Raw genomic sequence first — 13,546 nt, forward strand, 5'->3', positions numbered from 1 at the left:
GTTCAGTAATAGCTTGGAAGAAAGGACCCTCTAGAAGCTCAAAAAAGAGTTTTCTGTGTTATTTTGTTGTGTTACTCGTGTGCATGCCTCGATGAATCTTGTGAGGTATGCTTAGAAACTGTTCGCATTACATAAATGAATTGGAATTAATACAAGATGCAGAAAATAGTTTTGATTTTGCATTTGACATACATTCTGATTTCTGTAAGTAACAGAATCAAACAGCATATTTGATGTACTGTTCACCTTGAATATGACCATCCCATTATACTTTTCTTAGGTATAAAAATACAGAGCTACTGAGTTCCATCTTCAAGTAATAAAACTTTACAGTCAAGTCAGATGCTGAACTCAGTTTCTATCTATTTACATGAATGTAGGGCTGCTGTCCTATACACAGGAAGAACTGATTGGAAACCATTTCTATACTTTTGACTCCAGAGGAATTCCAGCCTACATTCAGCTCAAAACTTTTTACCCCAGCCAGAACATGAAATTTCTGGGAGGATTTGCTCTGGAGAAAGTGTGGACCTATTACTGTATTTCAGGGAGCAGGATGGCAGTAAATGTACCATTTTACAACTACGTTTAATTATCCTCTAATATTAAGGCACAAACGAATTCTTTCTTATAAGAGATTATGTTAATGTATGTAAGATAGATGTACAGTTGTAATACTAAGAAACATGAGTTAGTTTAATGTTTGGGGCCATGGTTCTCAATCATGTAGCTCTGCACATAAATTAAGAGAACTTTGTGGCCTTTTACATCTTCTGTGAACATTAGCAGTTACTCAGGAACACCAACTTTACAGACTGTTGTGCTTGCCAACGTGGTGAGACTAGAGAAGGCAACAAGTAGAGTCCCTTTTTGGACTTCACCTCATGAGCATGTTTTTTACATTTCTGTAATAGTGTCTGGAGCTAATTTTTTGTATTCTCTGCACAAGAGCTACACTTGTGGTATGTATGTCTGAAAGACCCTTTTGGCTGAGTCCGTGATAGCTGTGCTGAGCTACATTTGAGTGCAATCCATTTTCCATATGCATACTATCGGATAGATAGATCTTATTTTTCTACATAGTTATCCATGCCTATGCCTTAGAGATGAACACCATGCACAGTAAATGAAGCATGTCATCATTATAAAGGCTAGTATGAAGTTGTCAATCACTCAGCAGTTGAGTCTGAAGAGTAAAGTTGTCCATGTGTGTGCTTTTCATGCTAATCTGTTTTAAATATTAGCCATTATAAACCCTTACTGCTCAGTGTGAGTAAAGTTGGCATAGCATGGCCAGTGTAGAAAAGAAAATAAGGCACAGAATATGAAACAACCAGAGATGTAAATTCAGTGTCAGAAGCCTTTTTTTTTAGGGTAATATAATTCTTAAGGACAATACAGTGATGACTATCAACTTTTGGTTTTGAGTTCACCAAATGAACTGTGTCACATTCACCTTTGTAGCAACCTTCTGTAGAGACCTGATTAAAAGAATTATCAGTGGCATAGAAGTGTGTAGATAATTGAAAGGCTGGTTACAGAAAAATTAGAATTCAGTTATAAATGAGAGGAGGCTTAAATTTACTCTCTTCCCCCATCATTTCAAATTGTACGCAGTTATACTTAGTTATAATTACATGTAGACTTTTAAGGTATTACTAATCTCCCAGAGGAATAAAATGGTTTGAGAATATTTATTTTCAAAGCTGTGCATGTTCCTATTTTGATTCGGTTGGTAAACCATGTATCCTAGAGTGAGCAGAATAGACCCTTCTTTTCTTCAAAGAAAATTTCTCTGGCATAGTTGAGAAAAAAATGACTGAATTTGGCTCTGCTCTTAGCGTATCATTTTGATGGATCTGCCCACTTAATTTTGTTCAAAATTCATCTGCTGGAGATGCAGATGAACATGAATGCAAGTAATAATAAAAAATGCTGTCCTCAGCTAACTTTCGCTCAGAATTGCAAAGAGGTATTTGAAAACTATAAATTTAGCTCCTAACGATATGCCCAAGCAATAGAGAAGGAGTATTAACAACTTACTGGTAATGTTTACCTGAACTGTGAGGTTTGTAGTGCAACTGTGGAATTTGCTGTACACTTATCTTTATAAAAAGGTACCCCAATATGCTCTTAAATTCCCTGCTTTAACTCTTCACAAAAAAAACACCAAAACCCCAAAAAAACCCCACTACAGTCTGTACTCGCAGAGAGCCTTCAGTAGGAGCAATGTATATGAATGGAAATACAAGCTTTCAGCTGCTTGAGTAGTCTGTTGACTTATTTGAGAAGCCAGAAGCAATCGGCTATCCAACCATAAATAAATGTATGCAGGAAAAGACCCTATGTTTCCAAGGTGGTGCTGCAAATAAGTAGTGTGTGTGGGGATGTAGGCAGAAGGTTTATTACGATGCTTTGCCTATGCCTAGGTTATAGGCACCTTTGGTGTCTGAATAGGGCTTCAAAGTCCCTGGTGACTCATTTTGTAATTTCTACATTTTGATAAAGTATAAATGATGAACATTTTCATCTGTGTCAGCTTTGCTATGCTAGTACTATTTTTCAGATGTTACAAACGGTGTATGATTTTAACAGTGCTAAAATCAGCAGGCTAAAATTGGCAGGCTGCACTCAGCATTCATCTGGGAGAGCTGCTCTTTCAATCCCCCTAGAAGTTACTATGATTCTGTCCTGCATTTTATTGGAGGAGAGAATTTTATCTACAAATTAAAATACAAGGCATCTCTTGTACATTCAGATTCTTAAACATATATATTTCCTGACATTAAAAAAAAGGGGGCGGGGAGAGCACTGGGATAGTGGTTTTTACACTGAGATAGTGGTTTTAACATGAGACACAAATTGTTTGCCTGCTTTTAGTGGTAGAATTAATTTCTTATTAAATTTTTAAATTAATTAATTAATAATTTAATTATTTATTATATTAATATTAAATATATTATAATTATATTATGATTATGATATTATATTTAATATTATTTATAATTATAAAAATTTATAGATATTTTATAATTAATAATTAATTTATTAAAAAATTAATTATAAAATTATATTTAATATAATATAATGTATTATATTATTATATTATAATTATTATATTAATATTAATTATTTATTTATTATTTATTTAATTAATTAATAATCACCATTAAGACAGATCTGCTGCCAGTTGATACAGCTGATAAATGCTTTTGCTACAGATTTTGTAGATCTGGAGTATGGACAAAATAAACTTGTATAACACAAGGAAGGGGCTTTTTTGAAAGGATGTCTGAAAACTATGAAGAAAACTCTGTGTATGGCACAAACAAAATTATAATCAGAAAGGAAAAAGAATAGTAATTTCCAAGTCCTTAATAGGCCCTGGTTAGAGCAGTATTCTATCACCTGCTTGTAACATTAACTGTTTTAAAAGTCAGTGGCTTAGTTTTAAGGATACTGCATGAAATCAGACTTCTTTTAAATGAGCGTTTACTTATGTCCATGCTATGTGGCTGGTGAGCTGAACTGAACTTTCAAAAAAACTGCTGAAACCGTAGCAGGTGGTGGTGGATTTTGAGGTGCTTTTGATTTGTATTTTATTTTTCTATTTTGTAAAAATTTTGTAGCTTTTTTTTTTTTTTTTTTTAAACACTGATCGGACACAAGAATTTCAAACTGTTAATTGCTCATCTGCTCAGCAGTTTTTTTCCTATAGCATATACTTTCTGCTTTTAATCAGAATTAACATGATTCTTTACTTTGGTTCTTTACTAAAATTTTAAATTCTTTTTCAAATACAGGTAGTCTGGTAGCACATTCTTTAAGGTAGCTGCGTGGTTCTGTGCTGTATATATGAAGGCAGAATTTATTGTCGAAAAGCTGAAAGTCTAATGAATGAAATAATTTGGGTATTAGTAATCTAGAAAATGGGGAGAATGACCACGTCTGCTTTATTCAGTGCATTCTGTGGTTTTCTGCATAACTTTGCAGATGTTTTGTCAGAATAAGAAGGTTTTGCAGTGGAGATTGCTACTAGTTCAGTAGTAATTCTGAGATGTTCGGGCTCCTGATTGGTTAAATTTAGACAAAATTTAAACAGGGTTTAAGCATATTATATCATTATTTAAAATCAAGTAACTTCTTTATGATAATTCCATTCTTGTTTTACAAAAATATGTTGTACATCATCCTGATATGTTGATGTAATATTGCATGTTAGCACTATTTTATGGAGCTGATGACAAATTAATAATGTCATCTTCCTCAGTTCAGCATTTAATGTGCTTGATATTTTGATCTTAAGCAAATTACTGTTTTCATGTGTTAGATAATTTCAGGTAAATGGAGAGCTTTTTGCCTGCAAAAATGAATTCGCTTTTTCATTGATTTTCTTTTTTTTGGTTGGTTTTTTGTTGTGGGGTTTTTTTTGTTTGTTTTTTGGTTTTTTTGCTGGTAATGTTTGTAGCTTTTATTCTTTTTCTCAGTTTACAGCTTCTTTGCTTTTCATAATGCATATAGAGTAGTTAATTCATTTAATCTCTGCAGCTGCTCTCTCTTTAGGTTCTCTCTTTCTCTAGACTGGTTTCAGTTTTTTCAGTCTTCTCATGTTTTTATGTTTCTTAATCTATAATGATGATACTGATGTGGTTCTGTCATCAGTGGAAAAGAAATTCCTTGTCTTTCTAGAAGCATGGTGCCCCAAAATGCATAGCAATATTCCACCTAAAAACTTTAACAGTACAGCAGTAGAGCAAAACACTTGCTTCATGTTTGGGGTTTTTTTTCAGGAATTCTGGTTTTGCTTCTCAGACTGTTGGTTTCTGTGACAGTAGTTTTTTTGTTCTCTACCACTTGGCATAGTGGACTTGCATTTGACTGACGCACTATAAACGCACATGCATTTTTGTTGCTACCTGTCCACTTGATTCCAATTCTAAATTTCTTCTACCTATTGAGGTTTTTTTTGGTTTTATTGCTGGAGAGTAAGATCCTTTTGTGTTTTTATTTACAGGACAGACTTGTATTTTATTTAAAAATCACTTGTGAAGAAATCTTACCCTTTCCTTCAGTGTAGTTGCATACTCTGTCTTTTCCAGATGGCTGGTAAAGTAATAAGCACATGATCTTTTCTTCTTTATCAAAAGTGTTAGTAAAAAGACTCAATCCTAGCAGTGTTCTTTGTGAAAGACTAATGATACACGTTCCTTGATTTAGAGAGGAGAGTCATTAGTAAGTTCGTCATTATTTAAATTTCACCCGCTGTATAAGTTCATGTGATACATAAAAATACAAACCGAACTGATTACAGATTTAGCTTATGAGCTGGAACAGAGTCAAGAGGATTGATATTATTGTAGAAGAGACATCAGGTGGGCTTAGAGTTAGAAATATGACTTGGTTAGAGTGGCATGATGTACCAGAACATTTCAGGAACATATACTGTCAGCACTGGGGATTAGTGTGGCATTTTGGTTTTAATCTTCTCATTTTTTGCTTCACATGGTGTTTTTTGTCTTAAAACAATTTTACTCTTGATAAGTAAGCAACATTGGGAAGGGGAAAAAAAGATTATTATAAGGCTAATGTTCATTTCTGCCTGGATTATGTATTAGATTAATTTAAATAACATTTACAGATAAAACATCAACAAAAAGCCATATTAGGAAGAAAATCCTCTAGCTAATTAATTGATTGAAGAGGTATCTAGAGAAGTAATCACTTTAGGATCCAATATTTCTGTCTTTAATTAGTCTTTCCAGGGAGAGATGGGATCTACCCTCTTCATGTGAACTTAGTTACTATTTTTAGGCCTAACTGGTATAGAAATATCAGTCTATGGCTTTTATATAAATGTAGTATGTGTTATGTCCCATGCCACTGATCCTAAAAAAGATACCTGTTGTCCTGCCAAAACTTACCTCTATCATTATGAGAGGTTGATAATACCTCTGTCAGTGAAGATACTCCATAATAAGCTCTGTGGCAACAGTTCCTAAAAGAGTTTAAATTTAAAACTGATGTATGTCATACCAGTAAGTGTATGCTTTAAGTTTGTGGAAGTAAAAACCTCCTTGTATTAATATATTGCAAACTGGAATAGTATGAATTCTCCAACTAAAAATAAAAGTTGGGATTTTTGCTATCATATTCCTTTTTAGCTTCGTAAGTTAAAAAGCTCATGGAAGATGGCCTAAGCAACATCTGCCTGATAGTCCTGCTGAGAACAGAAACAAAAACTGAACATTGCTTTTGCTTAGAGAACAGAAATACTGCTCTGCAGTTTTAAGTAAAACATTAGATTTTGTTTCTGAAGACATAATTATTTTGATGTTGGATTTTGTCTTTATTTTTGGTACAGGTTATTAATGCTGCTTTAGCTCTTGCTGCCAGACCAAAAAGTCAAGTTGTGAAAAACAACATGGAGATGTATAGGAGTACATGGGAGAATCACATCCATGTCCTTACTGAAGCTGTGGATGATATAACAAGTATTGATGATTTTCTTGCTGTATCAGGTATGATAATTTTCAGAATCTGATTATTCTTTTATATGCTTTAAAAACTTTTAGTAACATTTCCACAGGAAACCAATGGAAGGTTAGATCATGTAAGGTTTTGTGAAGCTGTTGCTTCTGTTTAAAATGTTCAAGCACAGTATATATTTATATTCTGCACAATGTGGACCCAGCTAGCAGTTATTGGAGCAAACTAGGTGCATGAAGCAGAACGGGTATGTTACAGTGGGTACATTTATCCATCCTCGAAGGTTCATTTGGGTATTAAGTTTCTAAATCCTCTCTACAGCTGTGAGTAGTCTCCTTCTAGAAAAGGAAGTGTGTAGCAGTGTGCATATACATAAACAAGGAGATTCTCACGATATCCTGTGTTCCAATTACTATGGAATGCACTGTAGCATTTCCCAAATTTTCACTGTTGCAAATATTTGTCAAGCAAAATGTACTTTTCAGTCTTCTCACTGAAGAGACCTTTGGTAGCAGTAAATTGTACTTACTGAAGCAGTGAGTGTCTTCAACATTTAAGCCAAAGATAGGAAACATTTGTTTTCTTTCTTGCAGTTCAAAGATCTCAGTTCTATGTTTTTGACTTTTGTAACCTGAACAGGAAGAAAATTTTGTCTCATCATCATTAAATGTAGTTTAACTTTTGTGTTTCCTGATGGCCAGTGAGTCCTGCTTTGCCCATTTTAATCTGGGCATGTCTTTTGCGCTTAATTTCATTTGTTAAGATTATTTGGTTTATGCAGCAATCTAGAACATGAATGGTTCTACAAATGTCAGTAGTGTGAAACCATTAAAAAATAAGTTAGAACTAAGTTAATTTACCCAAATTATTCTTTGGTTACTAAACATGAGGTTGGAATCTTGTCTAGAGGGAGATTTAGCTTGGATATAATTGTTCTAAAGGTTACTTGCATATCTTCAAAAATACCACCTTTACTGTGGTAACTAGAATTTGCTGGACTGGAGTCCCCAGAATATGGATATTACAGTATAAAAATTGTAAGCATGAAAGTTGTTCTTGCTTTACAGCTGCCAGGACATATATCTAGCAAGTGATTTAGGTCTGAATGTAGAAGAATTTATTGTAACTAGTGCAAGTGTATTGAGTTACTCTCCTAAGTATATCTCAGCTTCTTAGTGTAGAAAAAAATAACCAGAGGTTAATTTTCTCTGTGTAAGATAGGCTGTAGTGGAAGTGAATTATCTTCTACTGTGAAGTCTCCTGAGTTTTAAAATTCACTGAGCTAAACATTTCTTGCTAACTTTACAACTATGATTCATTTAAATGACACATTACAGATATTTTTTCAAAGTTTCCTTGACTTGAAGAATAAAGTTAAACATTCCAGTAATAACTGGGGGGGTGGTGGTGAGCGATCTGTCATTGGACAGCTGCTCTTTTCATAGTAGACTCCAGGATTTTTGATGTACGTTATATTCTTTGATTAAGCACAAGTGAATGATTGACAATAATTCACCGTAAGTAAAGCAGAAACTGTAACTAGAATAGCAGTGATGTGTAGGCCTGCCTATCATGAGGTCAAAATGTAAACATTCATGTATTTGCTCTAAACCATGTGTAGAGCATCTTCCGTAGGCTTTGGTAGAACCTTTTGGCACATGTGAATTTAATTTGTTTAACTTTCAGTGTCATGCTTGTTCTTAAGTGTGTGCTGTGAGTAGATATTTCCCTGTGGTGGTATAACTTTCTTGCTTTGAGAAGATACTTTGGGTTTTTTATTAGCTCATGTACAAAGCAGCAATTATTAAGGCTACTTGCAAGGAATAGTGCAAGCCACTCTTTGTCTACTCCTCAGTGTTATAGCACCATTACTATGTTCTGAGGGAGTAGAAAATTCATGCGTAGCTCTATTTAAATAGAAAAGTTAAATGTATAATGGAAGATGGTATCTGACTTTTTCAGAAATACCTTGGTAATCAGGAAAAATAATGCATACTGAGTTTTTTTCATCTTTGGGATGAAAGGAATGGATGTATAATGAATCTGTTTTTTCTACAGAAAATAGTATTCTACACCACATGCCAGGATGAACATACTTGGGGGAAGAGCGTTTTTTAAATAACATACTCCATTCAAAATTGATACTGTGTTGTTTCAGTGTCTGATACTTACATTTGAGTTGAATGGCTGAGGATGCAGCCCTGACTGCATCTTCCAGATTGGTGAGAGTAGTGATTAGTCCTGTAGTGTTAAAATCACATTGGAAAACATAGTACACTTTTTTAATAAATATGGTAAACATGCTTTCCCTAGTAATTCTGGTGATTCAAAATTCTAAATCATAAAACAGAATTGCCTACTTGAAAGTTTATTTTAAAATGCATTTCTGATTGATAGGTCAGATTTCTCTACCAGATACAAAATGTATCTGACAGAAACAGAGTTCCCAAACTTCTGAAGAGTTGGGAATACGTATTTTGTAGTCTACATTAATCATAAAATGGTTTGGAAGGGACCTTCAAGATCATTCAGTACCAACCCCCCTGGCCACAGGCAGGGATAACTGCCACTAGACCAGGTTGCTCAAAGCCCCATCCAACCTGGCCTTGAACACTTCCAGGGATGGGAGAGCCACAGCTGCTCTGAGCAACTTGTTCTAGTGTCTCATCACCCTCAGAGTAAAGAACTTGTTCCTTATATTTGGTCTAAATCTCCCCTGTCAGTTTAAAGCCATTTCCCCTTGTCCTATCACTGCATGTCCTGGTAAGAAGTCGCTCTCCAAATTTCTTGTAGGATCCCTTTAGGTACTGGAAGGCTGCTCTAACATCTCCCTGGAGCCTTCTCCAGGCTGAGCAAGCCCAGCTCTCAGCCTGTCTTCAGAGGAGAGGTGCTCCAGCCTTCTGATCTTCATGATGCTTGAACAAATCCACATTCCTCTTGTGTCGGTGGCCCCAGAGCTGGATGCAGTACTTCAGGTAGGGTCTCATGAGAGACCTGCTCATCACAGTCTTCTGGTGCAGCCCAGCATATGGTTGACTTTCTGGGCTGTGAGCGCAGACTCCTGGCTCATGTTGAGCTTCTCATCAACCAACACCCCCAAGTCCTTCTCTTCAGGGCTGCTATCAATCCGTTCTCCACCCAGTCTGTGTTTGTGCTTGGGATTGCCCTGACCCAGGTGTAGGACCTTGTGCTTGGCCTCACTGAACTCCATGAGGGTTACACAGTCCCATCTTGAGCCTGTCGGGGTTCCTCTGATGGCATCCCTGAAGCATGTTGACCTCACCTCACAGCTTGGTGTAGGTGGCATACTTGCTGAGGATGCACTCAGTCCTACTGTCTATGTCACTGAGAAGGACATTGAACAGGGTTGGTCCCAACACTGACCCTTGAGAGATGCCACTTATCACTGGTCTCCACTTGCACATCAAGCTGTTGTCCACAAATTCTTGAGTGTGACCATCCAGCCAATTCCTTGTCCACTGAGTGGTCCATCCATAAAATCCAGGCCTCTCCAGTTTTGAGACAGGGATGTTGTGTGGTGTCAGGTGTCACTGAAAGATGATGTCAGTCGCTCTCCCCTTATTCATATACACTGTCAACCTGCCTCAGAAGGCCGCTAAATTGTCAGGTGTGATTTGCCCTTAGTGAAGCCGTGCTGGCTGTCACCAATCACCTTATTTTTCATGTGCCTTAGCATGGTTTCCAAGAGGATCTGCTTCATGGTTTTGTGAGGCATCAAGGTGAAACTGACTGGCTTGTAATTCCCTGGGTCTTCCTTTTTCCCTTCATGAAAATGGGAGTTATATTTCCCCTCTTCCAGTCAGCAGGAATTTCACCAGACTGCCATGACTTCTCAAATACAATGGATAGCGGCTTAGCCACTTCATCTGTCCGTTCCCTCAGGAGCTGTGGATGCTTCTTGTCAGGTCCCATGGACTTGTGCATAAACTTAATATTTAGATGTTTTCAAACCTGATCTCCTACAGCAGGCAGTTCTTCATTCTTCCAGCCTCTGCTGTTGCCTTCTGTGACTTAGGCAGCATGACTGGAGCACTTGCTGTTGAAGACTGAGGTGAAAAGATACATTATGTAGCCCTTTTCACAGTGTCTCTTGAGCCTTGGATGGCAAGTCATTCTACAAAAGGATGTGTCTATATATATATATGTATATATAATGTGAGTTATTCTGGGGGGTCGTTTGGAGGGCAAATTAAGTAGTTTTAGCTGTTTTTCTGTTACGAACATTTTTAAAATACAGTGTAACTCGTGATGTCACCGCAAATTTTTGTGCAGAGCTCAGTAGCAAGTGGAATATTTCCTATGTTTATTCAATTCAGGATGTTTTTGTCCTTAAAATATGCTGAATAAGGGAACTGAGCTCTACATGAAAAGATCTTGTGACCCTTCGCAAGCCACATGTGAAACAAAACATATGCACACAGCAAAACTGCGTCTCTCCTGTTGTGATTCATGTACTTCTCTGATGTAGCACTAGGGGAAGGAGAGTTCTGTGGCAGATCAAAAGGGGTGAATTGTGAGCATCTGAAAAGTTTGGGTTTGTTTGTGGTTTGTTTTTTGTTGTTTTTTTTTAAAGTGCCAGTAATGCTGTTCTTACTTTTGTAAGTGTATTGGTCTTTCCTTTTCAGATTCACCTATCCTCATGAAATATTTTTTTGTTTCAGTTGTGGTTTATTCTTGCTATTTCTCTGTATGTGATACTGTACTCAAAGGAAAACTAGCACTACAGTAAACAAAAAAGTAGATGAAATCGGATGTTTACAAGTGAAAGAGAGGTCTGATTGCAGCTAGCCAGTTTAAATGAACGTCTGCTCCTTATAATCATAGAATCATAGAATCATAGAATAGTTAGGGTTGGAAAGGACCTTAAGATCATCTAGTTCCAACCCCCCTGGCATGAGCAGGGACACCCCACACTAAACCATGCCACCCAAGGCCTCGTCCAACCTGGCCTTGAACACCACCAAGGATGGAGCATTCACAGCCTCCCTGGGCAACCCATTCCAGTGTATCCCACCCTAACAGTAAAGAATTTCTTCCTTAGATCCAGTCTAAACTTCCCCTGTTCAAGTTTTAACTCGTTACCCCTTGTCCTATCACTACAGTCCCTAATGCAGAGTCCCTCTCCAGCATCCCTATAGCCTCCCTTCCGATACTGGAAGGCTGCTATGAGGTCTCCATGCAGCCTTCTCTTCTCTAGGCTGAACAGCCCAAACTTTCTCAGCTTGTTTTCATATGGGAGGTGCTCCAGTCCCCTGATCATCCTCATGGCCCTCCTCTGGACTTGTTCCAACAGTTCCATGTCCTTTTTATGTTGAGGACACCAGAACTGTACACAATACTCCAAGTGAGGTCTCACGAGAGCAGAGTAGAGGAACAGAATCACCTTCTTCCACCTGCTGGTCATGCTCCTTTTGATGCAGCCCAGGATACGGTTGGCTTTCTGGGTCATCTCAGTGTCATTGCAATTACGATATAGTATAAATTATTATACCATTGTTCATAGATTTGTTATACTTTCTAAGAACAGAGAATTGGTAGCAGCCTGTCAGTTTTGGATAATTAATTTATGCAAGGAAGAATGAGGGTATTAATCTTTACAACCCATTGATATTAAGTTTAAAAACCAATGTCATCCATTTATCATGATGATGTGAAGGTTTTAGATTCATATAAGTAAATTGAAATGTGCTATTGCATTTGATGCATGAATTACCAGGAGGCTAGTTTTGATATGGTTGTAATTTTATGTTGGTGAATCTTAATTTTTATCCTCAATTGACTTCATAAACTGATTCTTCAGTGTCTCTTTCCTGATGCAGTTCGGCTGAAAATATTTAATGACGTCCGTTTTCTAATATTGATTCTTCTGTGTCAATTTACTACCCTCTATTCAAAATTATATTAATAAACTTTCCGGATATAGATGGAAAATCTCGAATGTCAGTGTTTCCTTGCTTTGTATACATATTTTCATCTTCTGATGATGATGATGTGTAATTGCAATGTCAAGTTAATTGCATTATTAAATATGTTAATATTATTATGTTTTAGAAAACCAGGAAGAGGTAGATCCTTTAGTCCAAGAGTTAGCTACTACAAGGACTGCATCAGTAAGAAAAGCATCAAAAGTGTGTTTATATACACAAAATTATCAGGATTTGTGATTTTTCCTTTCTGTGGTCTTGAAGAGCTTGAATGGCAGATCCTTGTGCTGCTTTTCTGTCCTCTTCTTAGGATCCTTGCCCAAACAATGATTGTTTCATCTACTGAAACTTCTCTCCAGCCTTTCATTAAATCTGAGTTTTGGTTTGTCATTTCATCTTTACAATGTTAGTTCCTCTTTTGCCAAAACTGAAGTTTAATGTTTTCATAAAAATACTTCCTTGCTCATCTCTGTTCTCATCCCTCCTCATGTACTGTTATGCAGGCAACATAGACTTTCTCCTGTTGTGTTCTCAGTGTAATGATGTCTCTGCTCTCTGCCATTTCAAATACCTCCTTAAAATAAAATTTATCTAAAATGTATTTTGCTTCTTGTAGCCTCAACACTTTCAATTGAGGTTTGTTTTTTTTTTAGTGTAAATGCATTCCAAGTAGTAGCTTATAGTCATTAGATGTTGAGATGGTTTTGTCTAATGTCTAGTTTGTTGTTTCTCTACTAGAAATTCTTTTACTTGCCATTTACCTGGCGGAATGAAAGTGAGTTGAATGACTTAATGTGTGCCTCAGGTAAGGATTTGTGTAACTCCCCTGTTCAGTTTCTGCTGCTATCAGTTGACAGTGGTAAACGTGGACATTAAACATCAGCACATCAATCTGCAGTAAAATCTGGAGAAGATTTCATTTTTCTACTGTATACATCGTACTTATGTACAGATGTGCCCCACAGTTCAACTTCTTGCAGAAATTGGACTGAAGTGTCTTAAATAAAGACTTCTGAGGCTGCTAAGGCAATTCTGTGATAGGACTAAAGATCATTCAAGCTGACTTGAGTACGCAAAAGGGAGTATTTTTTTTTATTTTACTAAAGAATTGGAAC

At 36.5% G+C, this 13,546-nt stretch overlaps 1 protein-coding gene across 1 annotated transcript in view; it reads left to right on the forward strand.

Annotated features, from left to right (window-relative positions):
- The window catches only part of CTNNA3 (catenin alpha 3), a gene marked incomplete at its 3' end in the record, with an annotated part of 502,263 nt that overhangs the window by 348,209 nt on the left and 140,508 nt on the right, over positions 1–13,546 (forward strand). Inside the window, exon 10 of the mRNA XM_080620404.1 lies at positions 6,362–6,518. Coding sequence (XP_080476530.1) covers positions 6,362–6,518 — 157 coding nt within the window. The remainder of the gene's footprint in view (positions 1–6,361; positions 6,519–13,546) is intronic.

This window comes from Psittacula echo (genome assembly GCF_963264785.1).
Source record: "Psittacula echo genome assembly, chromosome: 6".
NCBI classification, from domain to species: Eukaryota; Metazoa; Chordata; class Aves; order Psittaciformes; family Psittacidae; genus Psittacula; species Psittacula echo.